At 41.8% G+C, this 22,006-nt stretch overlaps 1 protein-coding gene across 5 annotated transcripts in view; it reads right to left on the bottom strand.

Annotated features, from left to right (window-relative positions):
- The window catches only part of BOC (BOC cell adhesion associated, oncogene regulated), a 101,640-nt gene that overhangs the window by 6,855 nt on the left and 72,779 nt on the right, over positions 1–22,006 (bottom strand). For 3 of the 5 annotated variants that reach the window (XM_074214523.1, XM_074214522.1, XM_074214524.1), the window contains 14 exons: positions 20,233–20,376; positions 18,606–18,899; positions 18,020–18,292; positions 15,736–16,043; positions 11,859–12,021; positions 10,146–10,256; positions 8,768–8,974; positions 6,708–6,889; positions 5,907–6,012; positions 5,220–5,342; positions 2,795–3,016; positions 1,768–1,994; positions 1,454–1,530; positions 537–730 (listed from right to left, as the gene is read on the bottom strand). In XM_074214523.1, the coding sequence (XP_074070624.1) occupies positions 537–730; positions 1,454–1,530; positions 1,768–1,994; positions 2,795–3,016; positions 5,220–5,342; positions 5,907–6,012; positions 6,708–6,889; positions 8,768–8,974; positions 10,146–10,256; positions 11,859–12,021; positions 15,736–16,043; positions 18,020–18,292; positions 18,606–18,899; positions 20,233–20,376 (2,631 nt within the window). The remainder of the gene's footprint in view (positions 1–536; positions 731–1,453; positions 1,531–1,767; positions 1,995–2,794; positions 3,017–5,219; positions 5,343–5,906; positions 6,013–6,707; positions 6,890–8,767; positions 8,975–10,145; positions 10,257–11,858; positions 12,022–15,735; positions 16,044–18,019; positions 18,293–18,605; positions 18,900–20,232; positions 20,377–22,006) is intronic. The other 2 variants (XM_074214526.1, XM_074214525.1) reach the window with 2 other exon arrangements.

Below are 22,006 nucleotides of genomic sequence, written 5' to 3'. Positions count from 1 at the left end.
TAAAATAGTAAATGGCAATAACCTTCATGGCCCCAATTTCTACTAATCCCTGAGTGACTCAAAGAAAATAGAAATAAGAATGGCTTTAAGTAACTTGGAGAAAAGGCAGCACAAAGAGTTATTATGTTATTTTTAAGACTTTGGCTCTGGTTTCACTGATTAATGTAAACCTTATTGTTTAATTAAGAAACAAAACACAACAGGGTAGTGTATTTCAGGGTGCTTGGTGGCTGCCTCAGTGTGAGAAGGAAGAAAAAGAATTTGATAATGGCCCTGAAACTCAATACAAGAGAGCCTCCAGCCTTGCCGTCATGGAATATATCTGTTCTTAGTGGACAGTGTGGCCCAATGCCTATAATATTGCAATATGATTTACCTGGAACACCCCCTCTGTAGATCATCCCAGGGCTATACCCACCAAAGAAACATACCAGAGCCTTCACCCCATTTTTTCCATTTCCTCTCAGTCCAAAAACTATGGGGAGTGCCCCACCATATCCTGTCTTTTAAGGATAGACCCTTACTCTGCCACAGACCTGGATGAAATGGAGAGTCCCATGACCCTTCCCGCTGAGGACTTTCAGATACATTCCTTATCCCTGACTGGCAGATGGCAGCAGGTTGTTCTTGGAGATGGCAGCAATCATCAGGGGACTGAAGCAGCTGGTGAGTAGAGTCGTCTGGGAGTGCATAGAGGAAAGTATTCTCTTCAGGGCTAGAATCAGGTTCCCTATAAGGTAAGAAAACAAGTGGGAAGATGAGGCAAGGGATGAATTTTCAGCCTCAGCACAACCCTTTTGTCCCCTCCTCCTTTGTGGGCAGGTTTTCCTTTCATTCCTCAAACATTTGTTTATTAAATACCAACTATTTTTTAGGTAGTATATATTATAGGTATCAAAACCCTGGGATATAATGACAAAAGAAAAAATCAAAACCAGTTTCTATCCTCATTGAGCTTACATTTATTCTATCAGGTCAAGACCTTGGAAGGTTAGATTGCATATCTATATTGTTTATCAGTTATCAAGGAAAGCCCAATATGAGAAGAATGGATTACTCAGTTATTCACAACCCTATGCCACATCATCATGTCTACTGTTAAATTCCAATATGGTCTTGCTAGGTTCATATAATGCCATAGTATGATGTTAATATTAGGGGCTCTCTACAGCATATGGGAGGATGCATGAATGGGATCACATAGACTATAAAACAAGTATATGTACATGGATGCACCTGCCCTACCAGGGAAGGGAAAGCTTTCAGGAAGCCATTACAAGCCAGGTTACCCAGAGTGGCAAAAAATCTCATTTATAAACAATTTACAATTATTCTACACCCCTTCCCCCTACCCTGGGCTGTTCTAAAGTCTTGGGAAGTCTTGAGTACTAAGAACTTCTTGGCTTCTACCATCTAGGTCCTGGGAGTCAGTAAGTTGGCAGTGGGAGGTTACCTGATTGCTTGATGACTTTTCTGAATGTGTCCATTTCCCAGGATTTTTCCCTGAAGCAAACTGCTATTATGATCCTGCTGTTAAAAGGTGAGAGGATAAAAACAATCTTTGAGTCTGGGATTCTTTGCCTTATCATCAAGATCTAGCCTCATGAGAAGATTATATGAATTGAGGACATGGGTAAAACCCATCTGAGGCCAGTTAGGGGAGATGAGGAGGTTGGCAAACCTGAGAAACAGTCCTATTCAATTCCACTCAGTCAGTCTAGAATGTACCCCCATCACCCCACACCTCACCCAGTGGATAGGAGTTACCTGCTGAAGCTCGCCGGGGCTGTACTCTTGGGTTTTCACACCTGGATAGCCCAGGCCAGCTGAGGGACAGGCCCCATTAACATGTAGCCCATTGGCATAGGGCTGTCCATTGATGTAGGGCTGTCCATTGGCTCGTGGGGCAGAGATCCCTCTCAGAGGCACCATTGTATACTGGCAGGAGGAGGACAGCAGTGCTGTGCTTGGGAAACCCAGGTCAGCAGTTTGTTCTAGAAGGAGAAGAGGAAAGAGATGCATCCTCAGGCTGGGGGAAGCATGAGATGGTTTGGGAGGACCTCCTACAAAAGCTTGGCAATGAGTCTTCCAGGGGAATTACTGGCAATGACAGAAAAGGAATGGGTCAGGAGATGGCATTTCCCCCAGAAATATGTAGGGAGAGGGGGAAGTTTCCTACTTTGTCTCAAACAAGCTCTGGAATTTTCTCCCACCCTCCTGGCTCCTTTGTTTATGATGCTAAGGAAGACAAGGTGGGGCAGCCTGGGGTCAGAGGGATAACAGGCTTTCCCTGTATTGTCTGTTGTAGTTCAGGCATACATGGATCACAAGAAGGCAGACCAAAAATAAAGGTTGAATAGGTAAGACAGGAGTAGCAACTGGTTTAGAAGGAAAAGGCAGCTGTTTGGTCAAAATGGGCGAGGGTAAAGATAGCAACTTAAGCCAAGAGAAATAAGGCACAGCGGCACTACCGTATGGACCCTTGGGAGAACACATCAGCTTTATATTATCAAATCAAATAGGATAGGTCAATTGGTCCACAATCATTTATTAAGCACACACTTAGACATGGTGCTAAGGACAAGGAATATAAAAAAAAAAGACAAAAATAGGAACCTTGTCCTCAAGCAGCTCACATTCCTATGAGGCCACTGGGGGGGTGGTAGAAAGGCCAATGCAGCTCCCCAAAGCTTACTGGTACCCTCATTAGGGGCTGGGAAGCTATTTGCTCCAAGTCCCTCTCACTTCCTCCCTTAGCACAGGTTGCCCCATCTTGCCCCCATCTGTCACTCACTTTGCTTGGACCATGCTCTCCACAAACAGAAAGGTATGAAGGCCACGATGATAAGGACGATTGAGCCCAAGACCACACCCACGATTAGGTAGGGCAGGTCACTGGATCGAGCCACCATAGCCCCAGGTCCCCCTGGACGATCTCCGGGATCTGGAGGCAGTATCGGTGGTGGGGCCAGAGTAGGGGGTAGGAGCCGGCCTGGTTGACCAGAAGGCTTACGTGCTGCAGAGAAATTAAAAAAAAAATCAACAATTGTTCTTGGATATTTACATAGCATCAATCACAGTCTTCCGTGGACATGGAGGCAAATTATCAGGGTATGAGGTTCCTATGGCTAAGTCACGTTCAAGGTTGTGCTAGGGCCAGCTCATACCAGCACCTGGTAACTAGTTGTTAAATTTTCAATGTGTGCATTCACACCATATAAATTGGCCAACAGCACAAATCAGGGCTTGAGTTGTTTGGTTGGCTTTTTGGAATTAAGAAAGTAATGGAGAAAATGTAATTAATTCAAATTAAATTGAAAGATATTAGTATATTTCCCTCCCTGCCCCCCCCCCCCAGGCGAGCTGGGGTTTTTAATATTTACCAACAAACTCCTGGTCCCAATAATACTTCCTCCCCCCCCCCTTTTTTTTTAAGATTTTTCAAGGCAATGGGGTTAAGTGGCTTGCCCAAGGCCACACAGCTAGGTAATTATTAAGTGTCTGAGGCTGGTTTTGAACCCAGGTACTCCTGACTCCAAGGCCAGTGCTCTATTCACTATGCCACCTAGCCGCCCCCCCCCCCCCAATATTCCTTCTTAAGGATGTGTCCAAATTTAGCATGAAATGTGAGTGGCTAAATAGAAATTTCAGTATTAAGGAAACTCGAATCTTGTGTTTCAAGTTGAAATCTCAAATTTTTTTGAACCAACAATTCAAAAATGAGGTACTGGGGATGTTGATGCTAGGTTAGCCCAGCATCTGACCAGTGATGAGTATTCAATGACATGAGACCAGGCTGGATGCAAAGGTCTTTGTGCCATCCCCAACAGTCAGAGGAGAATAGTAAAACCCACAAAAAGAACAGAGTAGGGGAGAATTTACACACCCCAAAACAATTCTCTATAGGGTACAAGAGAAATGGAAAAATCTTCAGTGAATACCCAGGGCATCAAATTCACTAAGAAGGCAAAGTGGGTGAACCTGGGGTATATCAGGGAAACTCTGATTGGGAAACACTGCCTTGGGGAATGGGATAGGTTTTTAGTTCCTTGCTCTAGGACACACTAGAAGATACTTAAAACTGCCTGAAGAACAACAGCTAGAGGAGGGTAAAATACTGGATTCAATGACTAGATGACAGGATGGCCTCCATTTTTACTCTCACTTCCAGATCTTGATTCCTTTTGCAAGCCTTATTTTAAATGCTTTCTCTCACTTTCTCCACCTGTAAGATGGAGATAGTGAAACCTGACCTGAGTGTGAGAACCAAAGCTTGCTTGATATCTGTAAGCTCATTATTGTTATTCTCAGCAGCTCCTAACATAGGCCACAGGATAGATTCCAAAATCCACCTAGAAGTCTGTCATCTGGTACTCAGAATACTTCCCCATAGAAATAATGATATGGGATGTTCAGATTCCCAAGCCAGTCCACAAGATTATTTGACCCTTGTGTTGCAGGATTAATAGCTATATTCATGGAACAAAATGCATTCCAAGTTCCAAGTTGGGATGTTAAGAATACATCTTCCCCTTTCTCCACGGTTTTGGGGATCTCTGGAAGCAAGGCCAGAAGAGTTTGAAAAAACAGGCCAAGGTTCGACATACGAAAAGAGACCTCTATGGGTCACTAATTCTTCTAGGGAGGAAGGGAATAATGCCCATTTTACAGTTGAGAAAACTGAGGCAGACCAAGCAAGTGGCTTACCCGAAGTCTCACAGCTAGGAAGAGTCTAAGGCTAGAACTGAACTTGCCCCACTGAACTGCCTCAACCTAGAACCACAGTGTGAGGGATTGACTACTTTTTCTCTGCAAATGACATCATGTAGGCAAAGCACTTTGTAAACCCAAAAACCCTACTGAAGTGTGTTGTTGTTCAGTTATGTCCATGACCATGGTCCATGGACCACAGCACACTACTATTGTCCTTCTCCAGTGGATTAAAGCAACTCTGTTTTACTTAATCCATTTCACAGTCACGTCAAAACATCATCCTAGGATATCTTTGGACCTCTTTGAAAAAGAAAGAGGAATGAATAACAATAAGGAAGATGCTGAGTGACTTGTCTAGGGTCACACAAGACTGGATCTGAACTCTGGTCTTCCAGACCCAGTGCTCCATCCACTGAGCCAACTCTCTGTCTATTAAAATGCAAGCAATAGTCATTAAGAGATGGTGAGGTGAAAGGCTGGAGATGAACCACAGTGGAGTTAAGTACCTTTGGTTTCACAGATCATCACATTGCTGAACTCGCTCTCGCCACCCTCGTTGAAGCATTGCATCTTAATGTCATAGGAGGTCTCTGGCTGCAGATGGCTGATGGAGTGCCAGTAGCGGTCCCCTAGAAAGAAAATGTGCTTCATAGCACCGAGGCGAGCCACAGCCTCTTGTGGGTTCTAGGTGCTACCTAAACAGCTAACTTGTGGTTTCTAAGCATTCCCACCTGACCACAGCATGGGCATCCATGACTGAGCTTGTGCATCATTACTATTCCATGCAACGAAACCACAGATAGAGATCATAAACTGGACAGAGCACTGGTTTCATAAGCTTATAACTGGAGATCTAGAAGAAACACATAGGTGCTATCTGGTCTGACATTCTTATTTTACAGATGAAGAACCTGAGGCCCAAATTGATAATACCTGCTTAAGGTTTGTGACAGCCCTGGGATATGGATTTGGGTCCTCAGACTTTCCCCTGTTCCCATGCTTCATCACCCTTATGGAAGCAGCCCAGCCTCAGGCTCTCTATGACCCCAGGTTCTGGGGATGTGATGATACCAGGTTATCTATCATAAGAACCTAAATTTAAGAGAATCATCTCTCAAACTGAACACTGCATATGTTTTTAATTTGTATGTCTTAGGAGAAATCTAAGCACCAATCCCCTGGTGTGATCTTACCTTCTACTACATCCTTCTTATAGTCACTGTCATTGTCACTATCTGTGGGTCGATAGTAGATGTAAAAGCCATGGATTGGAGTGTTGTTGTTACTAGCTGATTTGTACTACAAGAAAAGAGGAGAAAACAGTTACTAATGGGACAGAGAGTCAATCAGAACAAACTTCCTGCTGTTCTGGAAACTTCCCTTCCCATGAGGTTGAGCTTCATCACTTTGTGTGGTATAGCTTTGTAAAGTTTCCCCCACCATTTTATTTCTTCTTCTTCTTCTCTGTGTGTGTGTGTGTGTGTGTGTGTGTGTGTGTGTGTGTGTGCCTAGACTGATTGACCAAAGAAACAGCGATAAAACTATCAACATGTTTTTGCCTCCTGATTGGTAATCTTCATGTATCATAAAGACACAGTGATTTTGGTTACTCTTGGAGGTCAATCAGACAAGGTTTTTCAGAACCTATTACATGGGAATGCCAAATTTAGCATTTTTTCCCTTATTTTTGCCAAGTCTCACAGCAAGGGAGGAATACAAAAATTTAGGATTAGCCTGAGAAATCAGAAAAGAAGACTTTTTGGAAAATTACTTCTGGCAGAAGAAGATATTCTAAGGATTAGAAATTAAAAACCCATCTCACACAAGGAGTAGCAAAAGGCCACTCAAGGAGTAGCACAAAGCTGAGCCCTAAATTGAGAAGTGGGATAGTAATTTTTTTCCTGGTAGTTTAAATATACTTGAATCAACTTCCATCTGCTAAATGACCATCAGGTTCATTTTGGATGAAATAATAAAGTCAGGCTGCTGCTTACCACCCACTTCAGCATGATGGTGGTCTCATTGACAGCATCGGTGAAGGTGATATAGGGCCCTGTCACAGGCCTCTCATACACACGGTTACTATATCCGGACACCACATAGGGTCGGGAAGCAGCACTGGGCTCACTTTCTCCTAGGATGTTCAGTGCCCGGACACGAAACTTATAGGAGGTACCTGGTGGGAGAAATAAACTCATTAGAGCAAGAAGCTAGGGAGTATGCAACCCCCTACTTTGTAAGAACCCCAAATTCAGCAGATACATTTTAGTAAACTTTTGCCCAAACTTTCCTAACTCATAAATCAGTGAGACATCAACTGACTGTTCCCTATAATTCTAAGAAAACTTCCTGGCAATGAGGCAACCAATATATCAATAAGCAGTTCTACTTTATACCAGGTAGGGACAGCTAGGTGGATAGAGCACTGACCCTGGAGTTTGGAGGACATGAATTCAAATGTGGACTCAGATCCTTAATACTTATTAGCTGTGTGTGACCTTGTGTAAGTCACTTTACTCTGACTGCTTCACATCCAGGACCATCTCCAGTTATCCTAATTCTTATCTGGCTACTGGACCGTGATGTCTCTGGAGGAGAAACTGAGCCTGGTGACTTGGTAGAGCACCCCCTCACTCAAATCCAATTCAAGTGCTTGTCATGACATCGCCTCCCTGACATCAAGGCCTTCTTTGAGAATGAAGGACAAGCAACAACTATTTTTTAGGTACTATTCTAGGTAACAGGTATATAAATAAAAAGAATGAAACAATCCCTACTCTCAGGAAGCTTACATTCTAATAATAAAGACATAAATTAAGTAGATATAGAATAAATATAATGTAAGTTGTAAAAATTAATTCAACATGAATTCAAGGAAGTTTGATAAAGAGGCCATTAGCAGTTGAGAGTTCAGGAAAGACCTTGAAGAAGGTGATGGTTGATGTGCATCTAAAAGAGGCATTTTTCTGTATTGGAGGTAAGGAGATAGTCAATCTCATGCATGAGGGACCAAGTGGGACAGAACCATGAAGATAGGGGATGGAGGACAAGAGGGTGTGTGAGGAACAGAATGAAAGTTAGTTTGACTGGATCCTTGAACATGGGAGAGACAGAAATGATGGAAAGACAGGTTGGAGCCAAGCTGTGAAGGCTTTTAAAGCTAAATAACTTATATTTTACCCTTTGGGCAGTTGATTGGGGGACTGACATGATCAGATCTGCACCTAAGGAAAATTACTTCAATAGTGATATGTGGAATGAATTGGAGCAGCAAGAAACTTGAAGTAGGGAAACCAATCACAAGGATTTTATTGCAATAATCTGGGCAATAGGTGATGAAGGTCTTAATTCAAGTAGACTATGTGAGCCAAAGAAAGAAGCTGGATTCAAGGGATGATGTAGAGGTAGAATCATCCAGATTTGGCCACTGATTTGCTATGTAGAGTGAGGGAGAGTGAGGGAAGAGTTGAGGATAATGATGAAGCGATGAATGGGAAGAGTATAAGATAAAGATAAGGATGTCTTCAAAACCAGCAAGTGGGTTTGAAGAGGAAGAATGAGAATGAATCCATTTGGGGACATGTTGAGTTTTGAGATGTCTCTGGGACATCCAGCTGGAACTGGCCAATAGGAAACTGGCAATTCAAGAGGAAGGAAGGAAGAAGAGGGAATAGGCATTTTAAAAATAACTTCTATATGTATATAAAGCAGTGGGCTAAGGAACTTTACAAGTATTATCTCATGTGATTTTCACATGGGACATAAGTGCTATTATTCTATATTTTATTATTATTATATCATGGTAATATATAATTATTATATACTATTTTATGGGGAAACTGAGGTAAGCAGAGGCTAAATGACTAGTCTAGGGTAACCCAAATAGTAAATGTTTGAGGGTGGATTTAAACTTGGGTCTTCCTTTTTAAGGCAGCTAGGTGGGTACCATGGTTAGAGTGCTGGGGATGCCAGTCAGAAGACTCATCTTCCTGAATTGTCTAGCCCTTTGGGCACATATAAGTGATATTTGTTTCGCTGAACTGAGTAGCCCTACCTTTCTCCAGGCCCGTGATCTCCACTGACAGCCGAGAGGGAGGGATGGCGCTGGTGGCCAGGATCCAGTCCCCCACTTTCTTTAGCTTCTTGTATTCCACCCGGAAGGACTGAATCGGGAAGCCACCATTGCCACGGGGAATCCAGGTCACATACACGGACGTCTCAGAGGCCATGGAAATGGTGGGCCGGTCCGGGGCCTCTGGGGCTGTGAGGGAAAGGACAAGGAGAAGATGTGACAGATCAGCCTTCTGCAGTGAAACTGTTGGAGGACCTTAGAAGCATGGTTGGCAAAATAAATAACGAATGATACTAAAAAGAAGTAATTCATTACATTTATTAAAGTACCCTAAGGTTTAGAAAATCCTTAGAAAAAGAGAGGTGTTAGCACAAAGTGTTAGGCTTCTATGAAGGAAATAAATGCTATATTATCTTACTTGATCCTACAATAACATGAGGTAGCTGCTATAATGATCCCCATTTTACAGATGAGGAAACTGAGGCTAAAGAGGTAGGATGAGGGGCAGCTAGGTTGTGCAGTGGATAGAACACTGGCCCTGCCTGGAGTCAGGAGTACCTGAGTTCAAGTCTGGTCTCAGACACTTAATAATTACCTAGCTGTGTGGCCTTGGGCAAGCCCCTTAACCCCACTGCCTAACAAAAACCTAAAAAAAAAGTAGGATGACTTGTTCATGGACACCTAGCCAGCAAGGATATGAGGAGGGATTTGAATTAAAGTCTTCCTAACTGACCATATATTAGTTAGAAGATCTGTCTGCTTTTGTGACAATGGCCAGGCTGGGTGAATATCAGCTAGCCGGCAACTGTAATGAGAGGGTTCTAAATTTACTATATGGAAGAATCCCCTTTATAGCACTCCTGATAGGGAATACTGTTATTTTCTAAACATAACTCCATTGATAACTGGATCAGATAAGCCTGAGACACAGCTGGTCCCTTTCTCAAGAGAGGGGAATTTCTGAATGAGACTTGAACATGGGAAGGAGGAATAAGTTCCTTCCTACCTCTGTTCTCATCTAGCAGATGCCCATTGCACTAATTCCCAGAGACTTACAAAAAAAAGTTCAGATCAGAATAGGGATGAAGAAAGAAATATTATGTAAATATTTCTAATATTTTATTTAACTACTTCTCTCCTACCCCCTCCTTCCATCCCACCCCACCCCCATTAACCTGAAGAGCATTTGGGGACAAAGTCTTGTAGAATTATAGACCCTTATAGCAACCCATAGCAACAAATGGGTCCTTGAGACTGTGAGTTCAATTTCCCAACTTCCTCCTCCCACTGCAGATCACTGGGGCTTCCCTGTCACCTTTCCCTTCCCCTTTCCAGGTGCTGATGGGGGCAGGGGACTTACGGGAGAGGCGGCTGTTGTCTGGCTGGTTGTTACTTTGGGTGCTGGCACCTGGATCATCCCTCTGGATCTGCTGCTCCTTGCTGGCAACAATCTCAGGTTTGGGCCTCCGACCTGTATCAAAAAAAAAGTGTCATATTTAGGGAAGAAGGGAGAATGTGGTACTTCTGCATTTATATCACACAGAAGTGTTAGTCCGAGGAGGAAGGATTGTAAGAGGCTCTAAGGACTGGTTGTAAATCTGAGGGGCTGCTGGAGGGTGGGGAGCAGGAGTGAAGTGGCCCAGGGCAAGGGGCTAGGGGGCCGTGTCCTCTCTGAACATGCACAGTGTTTTACTGCTATGGTCCTCCACTTGAAGACCCCTGCTGTTCAACTTCCTCACTTGAATCAGCAACAAAAAAGGGTTCTATTTATATTCAGTTCTGACTCAGCAACCAATCAAAAAGCCTTCTTTCACCCCACAGAAAGGGGTAAGAGGACAGGAAACAGTCATAGACTACTTGGCCTTGCTCTGAATAGAGGAGCAGAACTTTCCTTTACCCAAGGGCCCTTGGCCTGGGTCAAGGAGAGATTGCCAGAGGCAAAAAATCTGTTCATGCTCAACCTCTAGGGATGGCATTGCACCTCGACTAGTCATTACCTGTTAGAGAAATAATAACCATTATTGTAAACAAATTTCTCAGTGGCATCTCAAATCAAAGGCTCTTCTCTTCTTCCCTCTCTGTCTCTCTTTCACACACACACACACACACACACACACACACACACACACACACACACACACACAGAATGTTTATTTTCTTTTTAAATTTATGGAATAAAACATGTATTTCCATAAAATATTATAATAAAAAATATGATTGCACATGCAACTGCAAATCTATTATGTACAACTTACTATTCCTTTTAAACATAATAAAGTTATCATGTAAATTTCTTTTTTCTTTTTTCCCTCCCCCCCAGAGATGACTATTATTAGACATATATAGGGGTGTGTGTGTGTGTTTGTGTGTGTGTGTGTGTGTGTGTGTGTGTGTGTGTGTAAAATTATCCTATGCATATGTTTATCAGTTCTTTCTCTGGATGAAGACAGCATCTTTACAGTTAAGTTGGAGTTAGCATCCTTTATGGTAATTTGGATAGTTATAATAGTTTAATATTTACATAATATATATTTATAAAACATATAAATGACTTATTCACTCAAAATTGTTCTTAAAATAATATTGCTGTTACTATATACTGTATACAATGTTCTCTTGGTTCTGCTTATTTCACTCATCCCTCTCTCTCTTTTCTCTCTAAAATGCTATTTATACCTATATAATAAGTGCTTAATAAATTATTGTGAAAGGAATTAATGATTTAAAGCATGACTTCATTTTCCCCAATATAATACTGTTATCTCTTTATATTAAGAGAGGGAGGCGAGTCAGGTTTTGAGGGTTGTATAAAGTTATAAGACCAGGAATGGAAATAAGATGCTCCCCCTCATCTGGTGATTTCATTAGGGAAGACATAAAGCAGACAAGTAATCAACACAGATCCCAGGAGGTTTTACAGCAAATGGAAATATCAACTAAAGAGAAAGATGAAGACCAAGATTTTCACCAAGAGTGAGGAGGAAGAGAAAATCCTCTCTCATTCAGGTAAGAACCCTTCAAATGTCTCTAGGGATGATGACCCAAAGCCAAGGAGGTAGTATATAACTGTTACCAGTTCGAAACGTGACCATGGCCGTCTGTCCCTCCCCAGCGCAGTTATAAGCTGCCATTTCAACTTCATACAAGCTCCCAGGATCCAATCTGGTCAGGGTCAAGCGGTGTTGGTTGGCTGGAATGCCGGAGATGGTCCACTCATCAGAAGAATTTGTAACCTGCTGAAGAGGACCTCGATGAGATCTACTCTTGATAGTCCCTTCTCCTTTCTTTTTTATTTGTACATATTTACTTACATGATTTTACTTTCATTAGATTATGAAATCCTTGAGGACAGGAAATGCCTATTGTCTCTTTTTTTGTATCCCCAGTAATTAGCACAGTATCTGGTGTACAGTAAGTACTTGCTAATCGTTTACTGAGTGAGTGATTACTCCTAAACTACCTATGTCCTCACCATCCCTCTAGTTACCCAAGTTCAGAAATATGATCTCTATCTCTTCCATTCATGTATGCAATGAATGGAAAGCCCTGTTAATTTGCCTTCACAACACCCTTATCTTGGGCCCCCCTTCTTTCTTTGAGATTTTTTGCCACCCTACTTTGGGTGGCATCTCTTGCCTAGACCATTGCAAAAACTTCCTAACTGATTTCCTGACTTCCATTCCCTTTCTGCTCTAAACTAGCCTATATTTAGTGGTCAAAATAGATTTTCCAAAAGCATAGGTCTGGGTTTGTCACTTCCCCTGTGACTATTTCTAGAATAAAATTCATTCTCTTTGCCTTGATTCTTAAAACCCTTTACAATCTGGATCTGGCTTTTCTTTCCAGAAATTTTATAGCACTCCCCTTTATCATGCCCTAGCAGTGTGATTTTTGGGGAAGTCACTGAATAGATGACATTTAACTTGTGCTTCCTATGAGCCAGGCCCTGAGCTAATTAATGTCTTTATGCCACCCCAGGAGATAGGTGCTATTACTCCCATTTTATAGATGAGGAGATTGAGGCAGAGAACAGTTGGGAGACTTATCTGGAGTCACACAGCTAGTAAGTTTCTGAGTCTGGCCAGACTAGAACTTAGGTCTTCATGACTCCAGATCCAGGGCTCTATCCACTGTATTACCCATTCTAAAAAATTATGGGATTGGATTAGATATTCTCTGAGGTTTCTTCCAGTTCTAGATTTCTATGATCTTATATGTTCTACATTCCAGTTAAAATGATCTAATTGCAAATATCAAAATTCAGTATTATTTTTTCTTTTATCTCTTGGTCTTTGCCCAGACTGTCTCCCATGCCTAGAATGTCTCTCCTCTGTGTAGCAGTATTTAAGGCAAAAAGATAAATGCACATGGAACTAAAATTCTTCCTCAAATGCTTTCTCGTGTGACCCTGGGAGGATTGCAGCCTCTTCGAGCCTCAGCTCCCTCATCTGTACAATGAGGAAGTTGGATCTGATGGTCTCTTAAGACTCCTCCCAGCTCTAAATCTACAATACTAAGAATTACCTAAAATAATGGATTTCTAACTGAAAAAAAAGTAAGAATTAGCCTGGGAGGAAATGACTGGTAGGAAAAGACTTTTATCCCCAAGTGGAATATTACAAAAGTAGAACAAAACCCACCATTCAAGGACCAGGATGTTTTAGGCTTAATATCAGTTTTTCTTAATTTGTGCCAAAAGGGCGAGGTTTTCATAAGCTGAGAATCCCCAGTGGTGTTGGAAATCCAAACACAGTAGCACAGGGCATGTTCAAGATGGATCAGGAAATGAAACATGCTACACATGTGTGAAAAAGTGAAACCTGCCAGGATGATTTCAGTTTTCTGGTGTGGAAGGGAACATGAAAAAAAAAAACCCAACCAAAAAAAAATCTAACGTGTTCACTCTTGCACTTTTCAATTCTTTTTGTCTGTCATAATCTGAAAGACAAACTGTCTCACCAGAAAGAAACTTCTTTCAAAAAATCATTTCTGTCATGTTGGGATTCATTTGGTAACTGGGAGCACCAGAGCCTAAGAGCAACTGGGCAGGTCCAGCAGTACTAGGGTTTGTCTGGCTCCCCCTGACCCCCCCTCAATCCTCTCCTCTCCAGCCCCTTTGGACTCTTTGGACTCAGCAATAAAAAAAAATTAATGTCAAGGTAATTAGTCACTGTCAAACACTACAAGAAGATAAATCATGTCACAGTGCTGGCATTTCCGGAGACCACAGCCTGGTCACTGCCAGGGTGCTGCTCAGTGGGGCAGCTTTGCTGGCCACCTATTAGTCTGAAAAATATTATCCTTGGCAACCCAAGGAATTTTTCTTGGGGATCAAGGGAATTTGTTTCCTATTATCTTTCCATCTCCCATTTGGCACAAACCTATGTGAGAAACGAGTCTAATTACATAGAAAAATGAAGCCTGCATCTCTTTCTATGCAAAATTGCCTTATGTTGGAGAATGGTGTATTCTTTTTTTTTTTAATAGTCTGTTTACTGCATAACATCCATCTGCTAAAGGTTAACAGGATAATGCATTCCTAGGTGCCTGAACAGGTGCAATGTTGTTCAGTCATTTCAGTCAAATCTGCCTCTCCATGATCCTGTTTGGGGTTTTCTTGGCAAAGATCCTGGATTGGTTTATCATTTTCTTTTCCAGCTCATTTTACAAATCAGGAAACTGAGGCAAATAGGTTTGAGTGACTTACTAAGGATCATACAGCTAGTGTCTAAGGCAAAATTTGAACTCAAGTCTTTCAGACTTCTATCCACTGAGCCTTCTAGCTGTCTTAATGTATTTCCTGGCTATGGGCAGCTAGGTGGTACAATGCAGGACAGAAGGACAGGAGTTTGAAGCCCACCTCAGATACTTGACTCTTACTAGCTGTGTCACCTTGGACAAGTTACTTAACTCTGATTGCCTTGCATTCAGAGCCATCTCCAGTCATGCTGATTCATATCTGGCCACTGGATCCAGATGGCTCTGGAGGAAAAAGTGAGGCTGCTGACTTAGCCCAGCATCCCCTCACCCAAATCCAATTCATGTACTTGTCATAACATTACTTTCCTGATGTTGTGGTCTTCATCAAAAATGAAGGACAAGCATTATCTCCTTGTCTCAAGTCTTTCCTCACTCTAGTCCAACCTCTACTCAACTACTAACCTGGTTTTTCTAAAGTGCAGATCTGATTGTGTCACTCCCTTATTTAATAATTTCCAGTGGCTTCCTAGAAGCTAGAAGATTAAATTAAAAATTCTATAGCAAAAAAAAAGGCTTTTTATAATTTAGCCTCTTCATACTTTTCTAATTTATTTTTTAAGTTTTTGCAAGGCAAGGGGGTTAAGTAGCTTGCCCAAGGCCACACAGCTAGGTAATTAAGTGGCTGAGGCCGGATTTGAACTCAGGTACTCCTGACTCCAGGGCTGGTGCCCTATCCAATGCATGACCTAGCTGCCCCTCTAATCTTCTTTAAATCAGACCTTAGACCCTTACCAAATGTGTGACCCTGGGTAAGTCACTTACCTAGTTTTTTCATCTATAAAATGAGCTGGAAAAGGAAACAGTAAACTACTCCAGTATCTTTGCCAAGAAAACTCCAAATGAGATCACAGAGAGTCAGACATGATTGAAATGAATGAACAAAATATATGACTCCTACCATTTACCTAATATGCTGAACACTACCAGAGGAAGTCATGGGAGAATATCATTGCCTCAATGATATATTAAAGAATGGCTGAATCCCAGATTCCCTGTTTGTGAAGTCTAGTTGTTGGGTTCTGAGCAGGTATCTTAGTCAAGGAAGAAAATCATCAATTTCTTATACCAGCCCCATTCTAAAAGAGGGCCTCTCTGATTTTAGAACCCCACCCACCCACCCACAATGTCAGTGGTTAGCCTACCTCCATCTCCACACTACGAGGTGGGAAGACAGAATAAGAGGCCTTTACCTTGCGGTGCTTCACCAGGTAGTAGAGGATCGGGGCTCTGCTGCCACCGTCATGCCGAGGCCGCCACACCAGCTCATAGTAGTCTGTCTTGGATGTCCTTGGAGAACTGAGGATGATGGGAGCCTCTGCTGGGGACACCTGCCCCTTTGCAGCTGTGCACTGCAGAGAGGCAGGTAGGGCTGTTGGCCTGGGCCTCGGAAGCATAGCTCGATCCCGCAAAGTCTTATCGGGGCCGCTAGGTCTAGCAGGAGGTGTGGGAGACTGAGGTGATCCAAGCTTGGCCTCTCGCCATGGTTTTAGGGTTGTCCCTAAAGACAAAAGAGCAAACTAGATATAAGGAAGAGTCATTTTAAATCTCCTGCTTGTCTGAGGTTGTTAGAACTTGCCTTTACTGGACACATTCGTTTGAAAATAGAGAAAACAGCCAAAGGGAACCAAGACTCTTGGGAAGAAAAATTTTTAGACCATGATAGTAAAAATGAAAATCATGATAAATAATCATTTATTTGATTATTTATCTGACTCTTCAGTATCCCTTAGACCATATTATCATTGGGGTTTTCTTGGCAAATAACTTGGAATAGTTGGCCAGTTTTATTCTAGTAGGTCAAGGTAAACACAAATAAAATGACTTGCCCAGTCGCATGACAAATAAATGTCTTAAGGTCAAATTTGAATTTAGGTCTTCCCAACTCCAGGCCCAGTGCTCTATCCACAGAGTCACTTAGCTGCTAATGAATACATGCCAAAATATAGTCTGCTTTTATTAGGTACCTGAAAAAAAATAGATTTCAGAACTATCCAGTCCCAGAATTACCCTAAGATAGGAAAGAGTTATATGATACTATGGGGATAGAGAAGATGATACCTAAAATGCTTTCTTTAGACAGTCCAAATTTCAGTGAGCAAACTGAGTGGCTCACAGATGACCACAATGTTCCTAAAGTAGGATGACTTTTAGGAGTATTTGTAGTCAAAGGTTCTTCTCTTCCTTCTAAAATGGTAGGGCCCAGATGTTAGCATTCAACAAATTCAGATTAAATATTTATCAAAATCACAATGTGTCCAGAGCACTGTGCTAGATCTTGGGGAAGATCTAAGGATAAATAAGAACCTCTTCCTACTTATATAGAGCATATAATTTTAAAAGTTCTTTTTTAAAAATCTGCCATTTAGTACCATCTCTGAGTCTGTTTCCTTATTGGTGAAATGAGGATCTTGGAGTGGATAAAGGTCCCCTCCAGCTTCACCTCTATGATTTCTGTTTTCATGAAACATGTAACCTAGTAATGTTCAACGCTCACTGGGAGTAAGTAGGACAGGGACTGAGGAATGCCTTTACTCTTTAAGGGTCAAGCACTTTGGAATGCTCAGAAATGTTTCTCCTATTTTACAGAGGTTTCCCCTATTTTACAGATTGGGATGAAGTCTGGGCAGCTAGGTGGTACAATGGATAAAGCATTGGACCTGAAGTCAGGAAGACCTGAGTTCAAATCTAATATCAGATATTTACTAGTTGAGCAAGTCGCTCAACCACGTTTGCCTTGGTTTCCTCATCTGTCAAATGAGCTGGAGAAGGAAATGGCAAAGCACAAGAGTATCTTTACTAAGAAAACTTCAAAAGGGATCACAAAAGTCAGACATGACTAAAAACCAAGTAAACAACAATAATATTAAGTTGGGAATTGTGTGGGTTGGAAGAACCTGGGAGTGTAGAACAAAAGGAAATCAGAAATCAGCTGAAAGAAGATGGGAATGAGCAAAACATCATTTTCCTCATGAAGCTTCCCCCATTTACTAACCAGAACTTATCTCTTACCTTCCATGTGCCTTTTATAACAGTTATTATCTCTAAAAATGCATCTTTCAGAATGTTTATAGACAATTTAGAAGTCTGTTTTTATATATATGTATATATGTACATATGTATATATATGTATATGTATATATATGTATATATACTGCCTTGTATTGTTTCTAATTATCATTATTATAAACTTCTATTAGTCTTGAATCATTCATTTATTTAACTCTTTTCCTTATAACAAGATCTTAAAATCTCCTTGTAAGCAGAATATTCGATTAATATTTGTTTAATGAATTAAACTAAGGAGGGTTGACTATCTTTTCTTTCCCCTATAGGGTTAAAAGTAAACAATGCCTTGGGAAGCCACTTAACCCCATTTACCTTGCAAAAAACCTAAAAAAAAGTAAACAATGAATAAAATTCTGATGCAAAAGTTATAGTTAAAAAAAAAAAGGTGAATGTTTTTGAACAACTCACCAGGCCGAGCTGTTTTCAGCTGTGCCATTGCCTGGGCACTTCCAACTTCATTTTCTGCCATACACTGATACACGCCATCATCCTCAGGACCTACACTCACCACTCGTAGGGCCTTACGGGACAGTCGCAGACGCTGGCTAGAGGCAAGGGGCACAGCATTCCTCAACCAAATCACTGAGGGCTGAGGGTTGCCCCGGACTTCACAGGTAAACTTGGCACTCTGCCCCCATGGGATGATCTGCTGAGATAGCTCCATGGTGACTTCAGGGGGTTCTTCATAGGGAAAAAAAAAAAGATTAAAATGGTTACAAGAGGAAGAAATCTGCTACCTCTCCCTCATTTTCTAAATTGAATGAAATTAGAAAAGCTATGGAAGATTGACATTCATGGCAATTTCAGGGAAATATTTGCTATATATTCCTTCTGGTTCCATCAAAACAGTTATTAGGGTCCCACTCCAGTACTTGCTCACTGTGTGATCTGAGGACCTGAGGACTTGAGGAAACATGAGCCTAATTTAGATCATCTGTAGAAGGGGAATAATAGTACAAGGAAGGGGAAAGAGCAAAATGAAAGTGTCACTCACCAAACACCTGGACATTGTAGAGTATGACTGCTGCTCCTGGCTCCCCAACCCCATTGTCCGCCATGCACCTGTAGCTTCCAGAATCCTCCTCACTGGTAGTGTCAATTAGGAGGTTGCTGAGTAGGAAGCGGGTTTTGTTGTAGCCCACAATACTAGACCCATCCTTAGCCCAGGTGACCCTCGGAGGGGGGATCCCGCTAGCCACACATTCCAGGATAAGACTCTGACCCTTGGTCACAATGATGGTCTGAGCTTCTGGGGGGTAAATTATCCGAGCAGCTTCAGCAGTAGAGCCTGGGATGACAGAGAAGAGAAAAACAGAAACACAGAGTCTGATGTTTTCCAAAAGAGATAGATACTAAGTCAATGATGTTGTCTTGAAAAGACTGGAGAGCACCAATCTTGAAGCATAGCCTCTATGGAAACTGCACCTGAGCCAAATGAGACTACATTCTCAGGAAAAGTAGAAGTTAACCCTGAATCCCCAGCCCTGTGAAAACATGTGAGTACACTGTGACCACTCTCACAGAGCATATAATTAAATAAGTTCTGCCTCAGAGGACTTGGTTTCAAAATCCCACTCTGCCTCTTACTAATACACTTCCAATGCCTCATTTTCCTCATCTGTGAAATGAGAGGTTGGATCAGATAATTTATAGATGAGGGTCTCAACGTTTTTTTGTATTACGAACTTCTTTGGAATTCTGGTGAAATTTATGGACCCTTTTACAGAATAATGTTTTTAAATGCATAAGAGAAAACACATGGAATTACAAAGTAAACCCATTATATGCCCCAGATGCTCTGCAGGGTTCTGACTTTATAAACATCATCTCCCTGCTCCCCATGATTGTTGTTGTTCAGTCATATCCGACTCTTCGTGACTCTATTTGGGGTTTTCTTGGTAAAGATACTATAATGGTTTGCCATTTCTTTCCCCTGTTCACTTTACAGATGAGGAAACTGAGGTTAACAGGACTAAGTGACTTGGCCAGGGTCACACAGGCTAGTAAGTGACTGAGGCCAGATTTTCACTCAGGAAGAAGTGACTCCCTGACTCCAGGGAGACTCTATCCACTGAACCACCTAGCTACTTCATAGAGCCAGCATAGGCTCATCATCAGAAATCTCATCATGGAGAATACTTTAACTTTGGTATCCAATACCTTCTTCTCAGTATCCTCAGTGGTCTCTCCGTTCTTCTTGGAGGGCAAAGCAAAAAAAACTCTCAAAGCCTCCCTTTCCTAAACAGCTCAGAACTTCCAATCAATAAACTGTGGGAACTCCTAGAGGGCAGGGACATTCTTTTCCTTATTGGGAACTAATTCTTGTAATTGGGAATACAACTCCTCAAAGTCAAAGGCATTGGTATGGATGTGGTCAAGGAAAGAGAAAAAAACCAAACCAAAACCAACAACAACAACAACAACAACCTTCTATTCTCTCAATATTTTAACAGAGGTTGCATTGGTACACGTAGCTTTCCGAGGCTGTCATTCTTTGCTTACTGACATAGGTAATATTGAAGAAAATGGAGAGATCGCAAGTTCTTCACCTCCTCCTTCTCTCCCCCACTATTCAAAAGGGGGAGCATTTCCCAACCCCTAGAAAAACCAGGTTCTCTTACGTCGCACACGAAGTCGATCACTGGAGACAGAAGTTTTCACCTCCTGTGTCACTGGGTTATATGCAGCACACTTATACATCCCTTCATCTTCTTGGCTGGCATTGACAATCTGGAGGTTTCCTGATGGCATAATCAGGTAATTGTCTGCCAAAAAGACATGGGAACAGATTGGACCTCAGTTCCTGACTTTTGCCTTGAGTAAGGCAAAGAACACTTCGATCTTTGTTTATTTTTTTTAGGTTTTTTTTTTTTGGCAAGGCAAATGGGGTTAAGTGGCTTGCCCAAGGCCACACAGCTAGGTAATTATTAAGTGTCTGAGACCGGATTTGAACCCAGGTACTCCTGACTCCAGGGCAGGTGCTCTATCCACTGCGCCACCTAGCTGCCCCCGATCTTTGTTTATTATAGATCTAGAGCTGAATGGGACTTCAGAGGTCATCTAGTCTAAAACCCTCATTCACTAGATAAGGAAATACTGACAAATATTAAGCATTAGATGCAGATCTGAACCTACATTCTCTGGTTCCAATGCTACCTCTATTAACCAAATTCCCCCTCTTCTTTCTCAACCTGTTGCAAATAGGGGTAAAGGTGAAAAGACAAAGAGAAAATTTAATAATAGTATCTGATTCCCTGGAATGAATCATATAAAATGGATAAGAGAAAGGATATGCAGTATAGCTTTTAAAAAAAAATAAAGATCACTGGGCTTTAATGTAGAAACCCCAAGTTTGAATCTTGGTCCTTTGGATCTGTCACTTGCTAACCCTGTAGCTCTATGACTAAGTCATTTAATCACATAGAGCTTTTGGTTTTTTGAATTGTTCCCCCCCCCCCATTGGTAAAGTGGAGATGAAAATACCTGCCCTGCTCACTTCACAGAGTTGTGGCAAAAAAATTAGATGAGATAATGACTCTGAAATCACTTTGAAAAACAGGAAGGGTTATAAAACAAATCTACCAGTCATGCCTGGGCCAGCTCAAATGCCATTTCCTTCATGTCTTTTCCTGATGCCCTCTGCCAAAATGATCTCTCCCTTCTGTCCTTCTATCATAATGTTCTGGTACTTCTCCTACAGAAATACCACAGACTCTATTTTGTATTACAGCTATTTATATACAAGCATTATTTTTCCCTAGTAGAATGTAAACTCCTTAAGGGAGGATCTAATTTATCTTTGTATGCCTGCCAGGGAATCATCTTATCTTTCTATCTTTACCACCTCAGCATCTTATACAAAGCAAGCATTTAACAAACATTTATTGGGTGAATGGAAGAAATCTAAGTTATCATTGTTATGCCAGCTCAATGAAACTTTTCCTTTTTAAAGCACTAAACACAGGAAGTCGGTTCTTTGTGGTTGCTTTCTTTCTGGAAAGACAGGCATTGGACGCTAGGTCTAGCGTGGGAAGGGTTAATTAACCAGGGAGCAGATTCCCCACTCCTTGACACCCAACTGCCGCTGTGGCATCTTTCTGCAGGTGAGATACTGGCTTGTCAGTTCTCTCTTTGTTTTGATTTTCTTCCCTGGGAGAGAGCTTTGTCCCTGCAGCTCCAGACAAGCCATGCCAAGAGACCTGTGGGAGTGAGGCAGCAGCCCCAGGTGTACTGGTGTTAACAGCAATTCAGTGAGGTGAATGGGGATCCCATAACTTTTCTGGGACTGGAGTAAACTTTGGAGAGATCTGGCTGCCTAGTTTCCGCTGGTGGCAAGAGAGAGAATTAAATTCTTCTTCCCTTTATTCTCTACCTTTGCCCACTCCACCACTACAG

The sequence above is a fragment of the Macrotis lagotis genome, chromosome 1, assembly GCF_037893015.1.
Source record: "Macrotis lagotis isolate mMagLag1 chromosome 1, bilby.v1.9.chrom.fasta, whole genome shotgun sequence".
In the NCBI taxonomy this organism is placed as follows: domain Eukaryota; kingdom Metazoa; phylum Chordata; class Mammalia; order Peramelemorphia; family Peramelidae; genus Macrotis; species Macrotis lagotis.
The sequence above is the reverse complement of the archived record's forward strand: the minus strand, read 5'-3'. Positions and strand labels throughout refer to the sequence as shown.